Here is a 16021-nt window from a genome sequence, read left to right on the forward strand (position 1 = left end):
GGCTTCTCAGAGCTCTGGACCTGGCTGTAACTGTGGATTCCTGCCTTGGGCTTCAGTCTCAAGCAGTTGGTTGGAGCAATAACCCTGAGCTTGTTCCCCTTTGTTTGCATGGCTGTTAGAGTGCAGGGCATGTGTGAGTGCTGGTCTGCTTGAGGGAGCAGAACAGGGGACAGCAAGGACCTCTCTGGGAAGAGCTGGGGCAAAGGTCACCTTCAAGAGCAGGCCCTAAGCCTCTGTCTTCTCCTAAGCTCCCATTTCAAGGACCAGGCCTAAGGCCTGTCTGCATTTCATAGAGCAATACTGAGCAAGACTTTACTGAGGTTTCTTTCCCTGCTTTCTGTTGCTTTTGGGAGACTCTTGAGTTTCTCATTCCATCAGCTGGGCAGGAGATGTTGTCCTCAACTTACACTACATGTTTTGGAATCTCTTGGGTTTGTCACAAGACATTGGTTTGGTCACCTTCTAACCTCAGAAACACAGAATCAACCAGGTTGGAAACAACCTCAGAGATCAAGTCCAACCTACCACCCAACACTCCCTGACATCTTAACCATGCCTCCAAGAGCCACATCCAATCTTGTTTTGCACACCTCCAGGGACAGTGACTCCACCACCTCCCTGGGCAGCACATTCCAGGGACTAATTCCTCTTTCTGAGAAGAATTTTCCCCTCACCTTGAGCCTAACCTTCCCCTGGTGCTGCCAATTATTAAATATCAATAACAGCCATAACAGGACTCCTTCCCAGTACAGAGTGTGTCCACTCCAAAGAAAGGTCACCTGAAGCCCTCCAACCACTCTTCCAGAGGTGTCAGGAAATGGCAGGGGGAGAGCTGGGTGGCGAAGCAAGATTGGTGTCAGCAGCCTGAAGGGAAAGAGCTGCAGGCATGGGACAGTGTAGGAGAGGCTGCAGTAGGGACAGCCAAGGGCTCTGGCAAGGCTGAGAGGCCCAACAGGACCAAGGTCTTTGTCCCCTTGGCTCTGGCACTTGCCTCTGCCACCAAGGCCTGTGAGGAAAAACTTTGCTTTGAGGCTCTGAGGTTCTTCTATTGCAAGGGCAGTGGTCAGGGCTTGGCCTTTCTGCTTCCTAGATCAAAGGCAAGTTTTTCTCCCCTGTACTTTGCCTTTGTCTCCCTGCAATCCTGGCCTCTAACAAGCTGCTCTAACGAGTCCCTGGGGAGCCTTTGTCAGTAACAAGCCTCAGTGAGGCCAATCAGTGCTTCAAGGTTGTGACCGGTTGACGTTGCCCCCTTAAGAAAGGGAATATGGTGGACGGAAGTTGGTAAACGGAAAGAATAATCTAAACTATTTCATTGGTGAAGTGGGAGGAAGCACCTTCTGAACTGGGAGTGAACTGGGAGTGAACTGGGCACTCTGGTACTTCTATCTTTAGTCTTGCTTCCGCCTCTTCTTCGTGCTGCAGCTCTGTCTGTGCTGGGCTTTCTGCCAAGACTTTGGCCTTAAAACCGATAAGACAGAAGGCCTGTATTGACTCCTTTCCAATTAACACAAAACTGCTTTTAACTTCTTTCTTTCTTCTTTCTCCCTTTTTCTGAACTACTCTGGGGAAAGGGGGGGAAAGAGGGGAGAGCGGAGGTGGGGAACCCCCTCTGCCGAGGGGGGTTACTCTCATTTCTGTGTTACTCTGTTGTATATCTTTGTATATATTGTAAATATTGTAAATTTGTAAATATTCCCCTGCAAATACTACACTGCTTTGTAAATATAGCTCCACTGCCTTGCTAATTCAGCTTGTGAGTTTTTTTTTCCTTTCCCTTCAATTATTTTTTCCCTTTTACCTTACAAGGGGGAAGGGAGGAGGCTTCTTGGCCTTACCCTTCCACCCCACCACAAAGGTACTTTGGAGTTTTCTTCTGCCTTGGACTTCTTGAGAATCTTCTTGGCAGTACCTTGGCAGAGTTTCCTGGCATTACCTAAGGATGTTGTAATCAGCCCCAAATACTCCATGGGGCTCATTAAATACTGCTGAACCTCTCATTATTGCCAAGGTTTCTGCAGATAATTGGAGAGGTTATTATTGCACAAAGCATCTGATAAAAAAGTACTTTCACAGGGTGAATCAGAGCCCTGAGACATGAGTGAGGGATAGGATCTGCCTTGCCAGGGGCTGGGAGTCAGGGCTTGGCCCTTTGGATCAAAGAAATCTCTCCAGGTTTCCTCAGCAGCAGAGCCACTTTGAGCTGCTTGTCCTGACCTGTCAGCACTGCCTCAGTTCTCTGCTCTCACCAGAGCCTGGAGATGCTTCAGTGCCTCCAGTGAAGCTTCCCTTGCATCCACTGTCTCCTCCTGCTCTGACCAGACCCCTGGGGACCCTTTCCCAGTATGCTTCAGTGGGACCCATTAAGAGTAGAAGAAACTTCAGAGTTTGAATCCAACTTTGACTCCTGGAGTGGTTTCATCAGCTTCCCACTCTCTGAGCTTCATGGACTTGGCACCAAAGCCACCAGAGGGCTCCTTTAAATGCCTTGGGCTGGTCCTTTTGTGCTGAGCCAGGCCAGGCTCTTGGGCTGGTGGGAGCTGCTGGCAAGCAGACAGCACTGCAGGAGGCAGCTCTGTCCAGGAGCAGCTCCTCTGCACCACAAAGCAGGACTGAGGACATGCCTAGAGGATCTCAGGATGATGAAGAAGGCAGAGAGAGCTTCAAGGTGTCCAGGACTGGGAGGATGCTGAGAGCTCACTGGAGGAGAAGTCACCACAGTCACTGACACAGTGAGGCTGTGGGTGCAGGACACTGCAGCTATAGCTCCTGGAGGCATCTTCGTGACAGCAGCTGACGCTCAGCTGAAGGCTCCTGGAGTATGCACACAGAAGGAGGACCAAAGTCCTTCAGTTCCATCCTGTGAGCAGCAGTGAGCAGAGTTGGGTAAGGAGAAGGCTTCACCCCCAGCCCCTCTGCCTTTCTCTCCTCCCTTCACTGTCTCTGCAGCACTACAGAGCTGGTCCCTGTTCCTCCACCTCTCCATGGGACTCTTGTTCCATGGGATTGGGCTGTTGGTCACTTTCTGTTCTGACACCAGAGGAATCTTCCTGGCAATTCTGTGTCCTTGCTGCATATGAAACTGTGATGAACTCTGCCATGGGTTTGTAGTGATGGGACTGTGCAGATCCATTCCTCATGCAGCTCAGAGAGGGAGGTTAAGATGAGCCTGAGAGAAGTGTGCCCTAACTTGTCACTGCCTTTCCCTCCTTGCACAGGTCTCCATGGACAGAGGCAGCAGATGGCCAACAGCAGCTCCATCACCCACTTCCTCCTCCTGCCATTCTCAGGCACAAGGCAGCTGCAGCTCCTGCACTTCTGCCTCTTCCTGGCCATCTACCTGGCTGCCCTGCTGGGCAATGGCCTCATCATCACCACCATAGCCTGGGACCACCACCTCCACACCCCCATGTACTTCTTCCTCCTCTACCTCGCCCTCCTTGACCTGGGTGCCATCTCCACCACAGTGCCAAAATCCATGGCCAATTCCCTGAGGGACACCACAGACATCTCCTATGCAGGATGTGTTGCTCAGGTCTTTCTGTTTGTGTTTTTCATTTCAGCAGAGTTTTCTCTTCTCACCACCATGTCCTACGATCGCTACATTGCCATCTGCAGACCCCTGCACTATGAGACCCTCCTGGGCAGCAGAGTTTGTCTCCACCTGGCAGCAGCTGCCTGGGCCTGTGGGTTCTTCCATGGTGTGCTGCACACAGCCAATATATTTTCCCTGCCCCTCTGCCAGGGCAATGCTGTGGACCAGTTCTTCTGTGAAATCCCCCAGATCCTCAAGCTCTCCTGCTCCACATCCTGCCTCAGGGAACTTTGGCTTATTTTGGTCAGTGCCTGTTTATACTTTCTCTGTTTTGTGTTTATGGTGGTGTCCTATGTGCAGATCTTCAGGGCAGTGCTGAGGATCCCCTCTCAGCAGGGACGCCACAAAGCCTTTGCCACCTGCCTCCCTCACCTGGCTGTGGTTTCCCTGTTTATCACCACTGGCTCCATTGTCTACCTGAAGCCCTCCTCCATCTCCTTCCCATCCCTGGACCTGGTGGTGTCAGTTCTGTACTCAGTGGTGCCTCCAGCAGTGAACCCTCTCATCTACAGCCTGAGGAACCAGAAGCTCAAGGATGCCCTGAGAAAACTGATTCCTGGATGCTGTCAGAAGCAATAAACTCTCTGTCTTCTGCTGCAGAGCAGTTGTGATGTCACTCAGTGCAGACCCAGCCTGGCTGCTGGAGTTCTGGCTGCTTCTGCCTCTGTTCCCCTTGTGAGATTGCTGTTCCCACACAAATGTCTTTCTTCAAACCATTTCTGGTTCAGTGTTGTCCTTTCTGGTGTGACCCAGACGCTGCAGACACGAGGAGCTGTGCTCCCTGTGTGTTTAACACAATAAAGGACCCTGCAGGGAGTTGTTTCTCCGCGTTCCTTCCTCCAAGGCTTCTGTGGAGCTGCAGGGCAGTGCCTGTGTGCAGAGGTGGAGGGGCAGAGTCTTTCCAAACACCCATTATGCCTTGTCTCAGTAAAAACTTTATCCCCTTATGCACTCCCACTACAGACTGGGCCCTGTCCCAGTACAAACTGCATCTCCTGACTCCCTCCCAGTACAGGCTACACCCTGTCCAGGTACAAGCTGATGCCCTGATCCCATTGCAGTATTGTCCAAGATCTGTCCCAGAGGAAACAGATCCAAAGGCATCACCCAGTACAGATTGGAGACCATCCCACTGCAAAGTGGAAGCTCTGGCCCCCTCCAAGTACCAGCTGTCTGCATCCTAGTGCAAACCAGATACCACGACTCCTTCCCAGTGCAGACTGTGCCTGCTCCCAGGGAAAGCTGCATCACCTGAACCCCTCCTAGTACCAGACTGGGCCCCATCCTAATGGGATGGAGATTGGAATCAATACAGCTGACCAGTATGATCGAATATTGTTCCTTTATTGTTCCAGTATTGCAGGCCTATGGTGCAGGCCTGTGGTGCAAGTATAGCACAGTAAAGTAAAGCATAGAAGAAGAAGGGAAAGGAAAGGCAGAAGTGTGTAGCAAGGGAACTTCTACAACTTATATAAGATCGGAAAGCCTTGTTGGCATGGCTCCATTGGTTCCCTAGGAGTGACCACACATTGCACTATTATAGATTATTGGTCCAACCACTAATGACATGTGAGGTTGTTGATGCAGGTGCATGTCCTCCTGTTCCAAGATAACTTTCTATGTTTACAGCTACCAGTGTCCTGTTTTAGTTACATGCTGCAGGCACAGCACTGTTTTGCCACACTGCTAGCTGGATCTGCACTTATGCTGAGCATGGCCTACCACCATGTCAGGCTCTAGGCCTGCACTGCCAGGTTGCTTACACTGCTTGTCACTGGCATTGCCACAGGGGACAAAATCTTGCCTTTGCTCTAGGAAGCAGAAAGGCCAAGTCCTGACCACTGCCCTTGCAATAGAAGAACCTCACAGCCTCAAAGCAAAGTTTCTCCTCACAGGCCTTGGTGGCAGAGGCAGCTGCCAGAGCCAAAGGGACAAAAGTCTTGGTCCTGTTGGGCTTCTCAGCCTCACCAGAGCCCCTGGCCATGCCTACTGCAGCCTGTCCTACATTGTCCCATGCCTGCAGCTCTTTCTCTTCAGGCTGCTGACACCAATCTTGCTTCCCCAGCCAGCTCTTCCCCTGCCATTTCAATCCCTTCCCTGAATGTCTCAGCTCTCCCTGTCATGTCGTGACACCTCTGGATGGCCTCATGCATAGCAGCTCTGCCCTTTCAGGGACATTTCTTTGGCTTCATATCCACTCTGAACCTTGCAAGCTGCACATCGTGGAGGTTTTGTTCTCTTCCCAATCCCCAGAAGAACTCCACTGTCTCTGAAACCACTCTTCAGTCATGTGCACGCTGCTATGGCAGTGCCCTGAGCCTCCATTCACCAGGCTGAAGCAGCCCAGGCCCCTCAGCCTCTCACTCCACAGAGATGTCAACCCCTGTCCTGGCAGATCTCCTCTCCAGCCTCTGCAGTTCCTCTCCATTCCTTCAGACTGGACATTCCCACATCCAGGGACCAAGCATCTAGAGGTGGCCATAGCAGTACTGAGTCTGGGGGAGGACAACTTCTGTGTCTGGGTGACCACACTCCTCCTTCCACAGCCCAGCCTCAGTTGGTTTTCTCCACTATGGTTGGCCTTTACTCCCTCCCAGGGCATTTGGAATGGTTCCTCGCAAAGCCTGTAGTGCCTTTCTGACTGGGTGGTTTGAACCTTAACTGGTACTTAAGAGCTTTCCCCGCTCCCCCTTTCCTCTTTCCCAATAGACAGGAAAAAGAAAGGGAAGTACCCAATCCACCAAGAAATAATTGTATAGTACTAATTTAGAGCTAATATGGAGAGCTAATAATAATAATAGTGTGTATTAATGGAAACTTTAGAGCTTATACAGACTCAGAGAGCATTGTTGGCATAGCTTCATTGGTTCCCCACGAGTGACCACACATCGTACTGTTATAGATTATTGGTCAAACTACTAATAACACACGAGGTTGTTGATGCAGGTGCATGTCCTATTATTCCCAGATAACGCTCTGTGTTTATAGCTACCAGTGCCCTGCTTTGGTTACATGCTGCAGACACAGCACTGTTTTGCTACACTGCTAGCTACTTCTGCGCTTATGCTAAGCATGGCCTACACTGTGTCAGGCTCTAAGCCTATACTGCCAGATTGCTCACATCACTTATTGGTATGATTGCTACAAATCCCCCTTTTTGTTTTTGTGAGCAATCTGGTCATGGGAGATGTACCCATCCCATACAGCATAAGTTGATCATCGCGTGCACTAAAGGGGATAGCCTTAACAGCATTATCAACTGTAAGGCACAACGGTACAGACTAAGAGTAAATAATGAGAACAAGAAAAACATTAGCAAGGTAGTCAGGTCTGAATACATTGCATACAAAGATCAAGGCACAAAAGTTCACAAATACAGCAAGCCAATCCTCAGCACTATCCTATGTAATCTGCTCTAAAGATATGATACATCTTTATTTTTCCAAGATGGTTGAGAGTCCTTAATCCATGAAGATGAAGCTGGCCAGGCTCATTCTCCATAGATAAAGAAAACTACTTGCAGGCAAGCAGTGAGAGTGAAAAAGCTCCATTGGTGTGTTAAAGATGGCATTCTGAGTACTCATTATTCTAAAACTGAATGCAACACAATGAGGCCTTTTCACTCCTCCTAATGATACTGATCTCTTAATGTTCACATAACAGTTAAGCAGTCACGACACTCAGTTATAAGTTAGATGCTTTCTGTTGACATCTTGGATTAACGTGACAGTCATTGAGGTCAGTTCTAGGCAGGTTTGCTGACTGTCATTTTCATGACAGTTGTGCTGTATTCGTGCTGTCCTGTGGTGAGAGGGTTGCAGCACTTTGCAAAGTTGATGTTTCTAGGTGCTGACATGAGCTAACTATCTCTTGTTGGTACCATTAAAAGACTTTTTGCTATGGGGTATTCTCTCTTTTCCCCTTTTCCTTTTTTGGGGGGAGGTATTTATTTGTTTGGTTTTGTTTTCAACCTAAAATGAAGATGTATGTTGTGTTACAATGAATTTTGATTTTCCCTCTAAGTGTGTAAAATGATAGCCAACTGGTGAGATAACACATAAGTTCACATGAACATTTTCTCTAATCACACAACAATCAAGCAACCATAATATTCAGTCCTAATTCACATGGTGCTGTGGTACATATGTCTGATTGATGCTTTTGATCCCAGATTATCATAACAGTTATTGTGATCGATGTTCAACTGCATGGAAATAGCTGTTTCCTCATTGTCTTGATTCTTCTGCCGTTGTTTGTTGCAATGATTGCATTTGAAAGAAAAGAAGGCTCCGAGGTGACCTTATTGTGGCATTCCAGTATCTGAAGAGAGCCTACAAGAATGCTGGGGAGGGACTTCCTAGGGTGTCAGGAAGTGATAGGACTAGGAAGAATGGAATGAAGCTGGGGTTGGGGAGATTCAGGCTGAATGTGAGGAGGAAGTTCTTCACCATGAGAGTGTGTTACAGTTTGAGCTGGGTGCCCCCCTGCAATGTTTACTTCCTGTGTCCAGAAGTCCAGCCCAGAGGGGTGGACACAGGAAATTATGTAGTATTTCATACCACGATCCTTTGCACCACTATAAGATCCAGTGCGGAGTCTAGCACTTTCTCTTTTCTTCCTCCTCCGTCAGCCGGTAATTGGGGGAGATGTCTCCTGGCTTTGGGCCTGGCTAGGCCCAAGGCCATGGGGGGATGGGCAGTCTCAGATCTGGCCAGCTGAGACTAGCCTAGCAGTGGGAGGGGGAAGAAGGAGCCCTGGGGGTCTTGGGTGTACCCTCAGGTGGGGATGGGATCTCTCTGGGTCTGCTTTGGGATTTTTCTTTATCACTGTGCTTTTGCTTTTCTGTAAAAGTTCACTGCTTGCTATTTAAACTTTCCATCACTTTTGCAATCCGTTTGTCTGAGTGTTTATTGTTGCCAGGGGTGGGGAAGGGGGCTGCCTCAACCCAGCACAGTGGTGAAAGCCCTGGAATGGGTTGTCCAGAGAGGTGGCTGAGGCTCCATGCCTGGAGGTGTTTAAGCCCAGGCTGGATGAGGCTCTGGCCAGCCTGATCTAGTGTGAGGTGTCCCTGCCCATGGCAGTGGGGTTGGAACTAGATGATCCTTGTGGTCCCTTCCAACCCTGACTGATTCTATGATTCCATAAATTTTTTTAATTAATTTTGATTTTTTGTTTGTTTTTAATGTAATCTATTTTAAAATGTTTCATTTTTTTGTTGTTTCATTTTTTATCAATTTTTAAAAAATCTATTTGTAATAAATTAGTTTCATTTTGTTTTGATTTTATTGTTCTTTTTTTGCAAGTTTAATTTTATTTTTTCCATTATTTTTATTTTTTTAGAATTATTTTTTATTTTTATTTTTAATTGGTTTTTATTTTGATTTTTTTCTAAATAATTTTTTTTCCTAATTTCTTTAATTTGTTCTTTCTCTTTTTGATATTTTATTGGATTTTTTCTAATATATGTTTTTTTAATTATATTTTGAGTTGGTTTATTTTTTATTTTATTTTGAATGTATTAATTTTTCTTATGTATATTTAATATTTTTATTTTTATTTTTAATCTATTTTTTATTTTAGTTTGTTTAATTTTTAAGTAATTTTTAAAATTATTTTTATAGCATTTGATTTTTTTCATATATATTTTTATCTATGCTTTTTAATTTTTTTGTTAATACTTTGTTGTTAAATTAAATCTAATTTTTATATTTTTCTAACTATTTTTTTAAAATTATGATTATTATTTAGTTTTTTGTCATTTTTCAATTCAATTTTTTAAACTTTTTAATGTTGTTATTTTATTTTTTATTTTAATATTTTATTCTAATTAATTTTTCAATTTTTAATTTTCATTTATTTTTAATCTAGCCTTTGCAGTCTGATCAGGATTCGCTTCTGTTGCTACTGATGTAGCAGCAGCAGACTTTTTTTGTGCACAAAAACAGTAATAAGAGAGCCATGATTCATGTAGAAGGAGGGATAGTGGGCAATTGAAATTGTGATGAGGATGCTGAAGGAGCGGCAGACAGTGTGCAGGGAGAGAGGAAGAGGGCCAGAGGGTGCAGAGCCTTCCGGATCTCCCTTTTTCATCTCAGTTAGAAACAAATGCCGCAGCAGCTGAACCGAGAGTAGGCTGCTCTGCTTGTATAGATTGCAGTGTATGTGATGGTGTGCCACATGGTGCTATCGTGAAAAGTAGTGAAAAGCTTCTTTTTAAGTATTTAAGTACCTCATCCCACAGCTGGGCTGCAATTTTGTCCCATGCTTCGGAAGTGAAAGCTTCAGTTGCTGTGGGGATAAAATCATGATCCCGGGCCCAGGCTAATAGCCCTTTTAAAATCCCAGAATTGTAAGCAGTACCTCTCATGGAGAGGATGGTTTGGAGGGCGTTTAGCACAGCCTCTTCTGTTTCGTGGAGTGCTTCCCCTGTGCCCTCCCTGGCCGATCACCGGACCCTGGTGAGATTCGCTTCCTTTTCTGAGCGTGTGCTGCTTATTTTGTCAGCACTGGGGCAGTGCTGGTTTGACTGGCTTTCCATACCACATGGAGCGAACCTTTTACGCTGAGTCGAGCAGCATTGTAGTCCAATGATCCCATCAAGAGTTTGGGCACCAGATGTTGGCGACAGAGAATGGAGTCAATACAGATGACCAATATGATCGAGTACTGTTCCTTTATTGTTCCAGTATTGTAGGACTATAGTGCGAGCATAGAGAGTATAGCACAGTAAAGTAAAGCAAAGAAGAAGGAAAAGTGTCTATCAAGGGAACATCTACAACCTGTATAAACTCAGACAGCATTGTTGACATAGCTTCATTGGTTCACACGAGTGACCACACATCGCACTATTATAGATTATTGGTCCAACAACTACTGATATGTGAGGTGGTTGATGCAGGTGCACATCCTGCTGTCCCAAGATAACTTTCTGTGTTTATAGCTACCAGTGTCCTGTTTTAGTTACATGCTGCAGGCACAGCAGTATTTTGCTACACTGCTAGCTGGCTCTGCACTTATGCTGAGCATGGCCTACCACCATGTCAACCTCCAGGCCTACACTGCCAGATTGCTCACACTGCTCGTCACTGGCATTGCCACAGTAAGTCAATGATCTCCACCTCTAAAAACAGTGACCCTAAAGCCAGAGCCTTAGAGCTCTCCTGGATCACAGCAGCTGTGTCCAGCATCTCCCCCACTCAGACATCTCTCAGGCACAACCTGCACCAAGGGCCAGCACCAAGTCAGACTGCTCCAGGCTCAGTTCTTGCCTAACAGTGCCAAAGCTTTGTGAGTGTTTGCCCTGAGCTCCAGCAGAAGGAAACTGAATTCCAGGGCACCCTCTTCCAGCCTCCTATCCACCACTCTGTGTCTTTGGACAGACACCTTTGCTATCACCAGGGACAAGGTATCTATCCTGCACTGAACCCATCCAGCTCTGTCCCTGTGTCTGTGTGTTTTGTGCTTCTCTCCAGGCACAGCCATAGAAATAGATTTGAATTCAGGATCCTTTGCAGTCACTCAGGGTCAGCCTTGTCCTTATCCACTCTGTCATTCAGAGGCTCTTGGATCAGAATACATTCTGCTGAATCACCTTGTAAGCCTCAGGTGGGCAGTGACAGCAATGGTGAGGTTGGGGAGGGTGAGGAGCAAAGTTGTCCATTCAATGTCAGACTGAAGGACAGATGTTCCTGCAAGTGCAGATGTCCTGCTGAGACAGCCTGGGTCAGTGTCACTTGGGGAATTATCATCTCTGAGCTAATCTTTGGCATAAAAAAATTGAGCTTTGTGAGGTGCACTTTGAAATCCTGAAGAGGATTGCAGAGACACAAACATCTCCTTAGGGCACTTGGGACTCATTGCAGGAACTTCAGGTACTGAGAGAAGACTGAAGAAACTTCTTCAGAAGTCAGAAGGAAAACACAAAGTACCTTGAAGCACTGATTGGCCCCACTGAGAGCATTACCAACAAAGCCTTCCAAAGGGCTCCTTAGAGAAGCTCAGTGGAGGCCATGATTGCAGTAGACAAAGGCAAAGTGCAGGAGAGCAAACTCTGGGTTTGGTTTATGGAGCAGAAAGGCCAAACCCTGACCACAGTGCCTGGGCAGGCAGATCCTGTCCCTCATGTATGGGTCAGGGCTCCTCAGGTGCGGTGGGTGTGGGGTTTGTGATGCTGAGAGAAGGACAAGGGGATGACAGTCCCCAGCCTTCCTAGAGGTGTTTAAGGAAGCACTGAGGACCCTCTGGTGCCTTAGGAAGCCTCCTCACAGCCCTTGGTGGTGGATGACTGCCATAGCCAAGAAGGCAAAGCCTTGAGTTCTCCTGATGACTTCCAGCCTTGCCAGTGCCTATTGCCATCCCCACCACAGGTTGTCCTACACTGTCCCTCACACTGGGTTTGGTTTCTGCAGCAGAAAGGCCAAGCCTTGACCTCAGAGCCTGGGCAGTCAGATGCAGAGAGGATCAAGCTAAAGTTTCATCTTCCTGGCCCTGGTGGCAAAGGCAATGGCCATAGACAGGAGGAGAAAGACCTCAGCCCTTTGAGCTTTCATCCTTGCAGGTGATGCTACACTGCCCCATGCCTGCAGCTCTTTCCCCTCATGCTCTTGACACCCATCTTGCTTTCCTGGCAGCTCTCACCATGACATTTCTGTACCCTCCCTGCTCTGTCTGTGCTCTCCATGGCCATTTCTTGAAACACAGAGCCAGGGCCTCTTGGATCACAAGGATCCCCTCTGAGTGACTTTTCTTTATCCTCACCTCCTGTACGCTCTCAGGAGCAAGAGAAGAACTGCCTGGCCTCAAACCAGGACACCTCCACACTGAACCCTAATATTTGCACTCTATGGAAGTTTTCTTCCCTTCTCACAATCACCAGAAGCTGCATCATCCCCAGATTTCAAGCATGTGCACACTGCATCTGTAGTGCCCTGAGCTTGGACTTCACCAGGTTACAGAAACCCCAGTCCCTCAGGCTCTCCACTCCAATCCTTCCAGCTATACTCTGAAGCCTCTCATGCTCTTCAAGTCTGTCAGAGCAGAAGTCCCAAAGCCAGACACTAAGAATCCAGATGTGGCCACAGCAGTGCTGAGTGCATGGGAGGACAATTCATCTGTCTGGGTGGCCACAATCCTCCTACCACAGCCCAGCTGCACTTGGCCTTCTTCACTCTGCTCAGCCTCTGCTCCATCCCAGGCCATTGGCAATGGTCCCTGCCAGAGGCCTTTCTGCCTGGGGACCGAGCAGAATCTTCAGCTCCAAAGAAACAACTAAGGCCCCTCCCTGCTGCTGCCTCTCAGCTTGGCAGACACAAGGGATGGCACAGTCCCCAGCCCAGCCCTGGGCCTGCTGCTGTGCAGAAGAACCTGAAGCACAGCTAAGCTGCCCATGGCATTGCCACTCATCTCCTCCCGGTGCCCATGAGATGCTCAGCCACAGCTCAACTCCTGCTCCTCTCCTGATACTGCTCTGGGAGCTCCCAGCCCCTGCCTTGTGCCAAGCAGAGTCACTCAAGGGTAGGCGGGGATATAAAAGAGGGGTCAGAGCACAGGAAGGAGGTTTGGGGATGAAGTGTCCAAGGGAAGGCTGCAGGCTCAGAGATGCCTTTGAGGGCTGGGCTCAGGCCAGGACTGAGGTGCGGTTCTGGTGTCCTGATGAGGCCAGTCTGAACTGGGAGGGCTTCAATCACAGAATCACAGAATATGAGGGGTTGGAAAGGACTTCCAGAGATCCTCCAGTCCAAGCCCACTGCCAGAGCAGGATCACCCAAGGTTGGTCATGCAGGAATACATCCAGACAGGTTGGAAAACCTCCAGACAAGGAGACTCCACAACCTCTCTGGCAGCCTGCTCCAGGGCTCCAGCACCCTCACAACACAGGAGAGTCTCTCCATGCTGAGGTGTAACCGCCTGTGTTCCATCTTGCACCCATTGCTCCTTGTCCTGTCACTGGGCACCACTGCCAAGAGCCTGGCACCTTCATCTGACACCTCCTTCTGATATTGATAGCCACTGATCAGATCCCCTCTCAGGCTTCTCCCCTCCAGACTAAACAGCCCCAGGGCTCTCAGTCCTTCACAGAATCACAGAAACATTCAGGTTGAGGAAGACCCTCAAGATCCCCAAGTCCAGGCAATAACACTACTCTACAAGGGTCACCCCTAAGCCATGTCCCCAAGCACCACATCCAAACCGCCTTGAGACACCTCCAGGGTTGATGACTCCACCACCTCCCTGGGCTGCACATTCCAGACCCTGACCACTATTGTTGGGAACATTTTTTTCCTACTATCCAGTCTAAACCTTCCAAGTCTTAGTTTGAGGCCATTCCCTCTTGTTCTGTCACTAATGACCTGTGAGAAGAGACCAGCAGCAGCCTCTCCACAACCTCCTTTCAGATAGTTGTAGAGAGCCATGAGGTCTCCCCTCAGCCTCCTCTTCTCCAAACTAACCATCCCCAGCTCCTTCCGTTGCTCTTCATCACATTTATTCTTCAGGCCCTTCCCCAGCTCCTTGCCCTCCTCTGCCCTGGCTCCAGCACCTCCACATCTCTCTTGGATGGAGGTGCCCAAAACTGGACAGAGCACTCGAGGTGTGGCCTCACCAGAGCTGAGTACCAGGGGGCAGTCACCTCCCTGCTCCTGCTGGACACAGCATTTCTGATCCCAGCTAGGATGCCTTTGGCTTACTTGGCAACCTGGGCACACTGCTGGCTCCTATTCAGCTGCTTGTCCATCAGAACCCCCAGGTCCCTTTCTGCCAGCAGCTTTCCAGCCACACTGCCTCTGTAGCATTGCTTGGGGTTGTTGTGACTCAGGTGCAGGACCTGGCACTTGGCCTTCTTGAAGCTCCTCCTGGGAACGTTGGCCATGGATCAAATCTACCCAAGTCCCTCTGCAGAGCCTCCCTACCCTCATGCAGATCAACACTGCCACCTAACTTGGTGCCATCTGCTGACTCACTGCTGACTCACTCTGTGTCTTCAGCAAGGTCATCAATAAAGATGTTAAACAGAAGTGGTCCCAACACTGAGCCCTGAGGAACAACATCTGTGACCTGCCACCAGCTGGATTGGACTCCACTGAGCACCACTCTTTGGGCCCTTTCACCCAGCCAGGGCTGTATCCAGCAGAGCATTGCTTATCTAAGCCAGGGATGGGTCCTGGGCTGTCCTGGGATGGAATCAGGGTTCCAGGAGATGCACTTTGTACTGGGATGAGACTCAGACTGTGCTGGGAGATGGCAATGGGATCCCATTTGTACCAGGATCAGGCCACAGCTGCACTGGGATCAGGATATCCACTTTGTACTGTACTGGGTGAGATGGCAAAGAGATACAGTTTGTCCTGGGATAAGACCACATCTGAGCTGGGAGGGGTTCAGGACATGCAGTTTGTACTGAGATGTGACAAGGTCTGTACAGGAAGGTGATGAATGGATCCCAAATTGTACTCTGTGGGGACCAGACTGTACTGGAATGAGATCCAGGCTGTACTGGGAGTGCATAAGGGGATCAAGTTTTCATTGAGACAAGGCCTAATGTGTAGCAGGATGGATTAAAGGGATACTGTTCAGACTGGGACAAGGCCCAGGCTGTACTGGGAGGGCATGAGGGTGTGCAGTTTGTACTGGGATGGGTGCAGTCAGTACTGTGAAAGGAGCCAGGGGACAGATTCTGTACTGGGATGGGACCCAGGTTGCAGTGCTACAGGACAGTATGATCCAGTTTGTACTGGGATGAGGCCACATCTGTACTGGGAGGGGTTACAGGAACCATGTTTGGACTGACTCTATACTGGAATGGGGTCAGGGTATCCACTTTGGACTCTGAGGAGGTGCAGTCTGTAATGGAAGGGGGTTGGGGTATGAAGGCATGAGGAGACCTCCTGTTCTGATGGCAGGGCTGCTCTGGAGCACAGCTCTGTAAAACAAGCAGCCCTGGCCTGACCCTGCCTGCAGTCCCAGCACTGCCACACAGCAGCACAGTGCCCAAGCTGCCAGAGCACTCAGGCCTTGCCCCAGCACAGAGGCTCAGCAGGAGAGGGTGGAAGGGAAGGAAGAACAGCTGAAGACAGCTCAAGCTCTGGGGCTGCCAGGCACTGCTGCTGTGCTGGGACTCTGCCCCTCCACCTCTGCACACAGGCACTGCCTTGCAGCTCCACAGAAGAACTCAAGGAACAAACTCAGAGAAACAACTCCCTGCAGGGTCCTTTATTGTGTTGAACACAGAAGGAGCACAGCTCCTCATGTCTGCAGCCTCTGGGTCACACCAGACAGGACAACACTGAACCAGAAATGGTCTGAAGACAGACATTTTTGTGGGTACAGCATTGTCATAATGGGAACAGCCCCGGGGGCAGCCAGAACTCGAGCAACCAGGCTGGGCCAGCACTGAGCGACATCAGAACTGCTCTGCAGGAGAAGACAAAGAGT

General features: G+C 48.9%; 1 protein-coding gene across 1 annotated transcript; it reads left to right on the forward strand.

Moving 5' to 3' along the window:
- Nucleotides 1-3160: 3160 nt before the first annotated feature.
- LOC137457419 (olfactory receptor 14A16-like) lies at nt 3161-4847 on the forward strand. Its single transcript, XM_068169314.1, has 2 exons — nt 3161-4157; nt 4654-4847. Exons 1-2 carry the CDS (start codon nt 3161-3163, stop codon nt 4845-4847), a joined length of 1191 nt encoding a protein of 396 aa, XP_068025415.1.
- The last annotated feature ends 11174 nt before the right edge of the window (nt 4848-16021 follow it).

The sequence above is a fragment of the Melanerpes formicivorus genome, unplaced genomic scaffold, assembly GCF_026170545.1.
Source record: "Melanerpes formicivorus ecotype bairdi unplaced genomic scaffold, bMelFor1.0.p_v2 SCAF_178, whole genome shotgun sequence".
Lineage (NCBI taxonomy): Eukaryota > Metazoa > Chordata > Aves > Piciformes > Picidae > Melanerpes > Melanerpes formicivorus.

Bases quoted from the DNA above. Each gene is read 5' to 3' on its own strand.
- LOC137457419 (XM_068169314.1), top strand. From the start codon at position 3,161: ATGAGCCTGAGAGAAGTGTGCCCTAACTTGTCACTGCCTTTCCCTCCT. The intron at 4,158-4,653 runs GTCAGAAGCAAT...ATCCCATTGCAG, and splicing joins AAAACTGATTCCTGGATGCT to TATTGTCCAAGATCTGTCCC.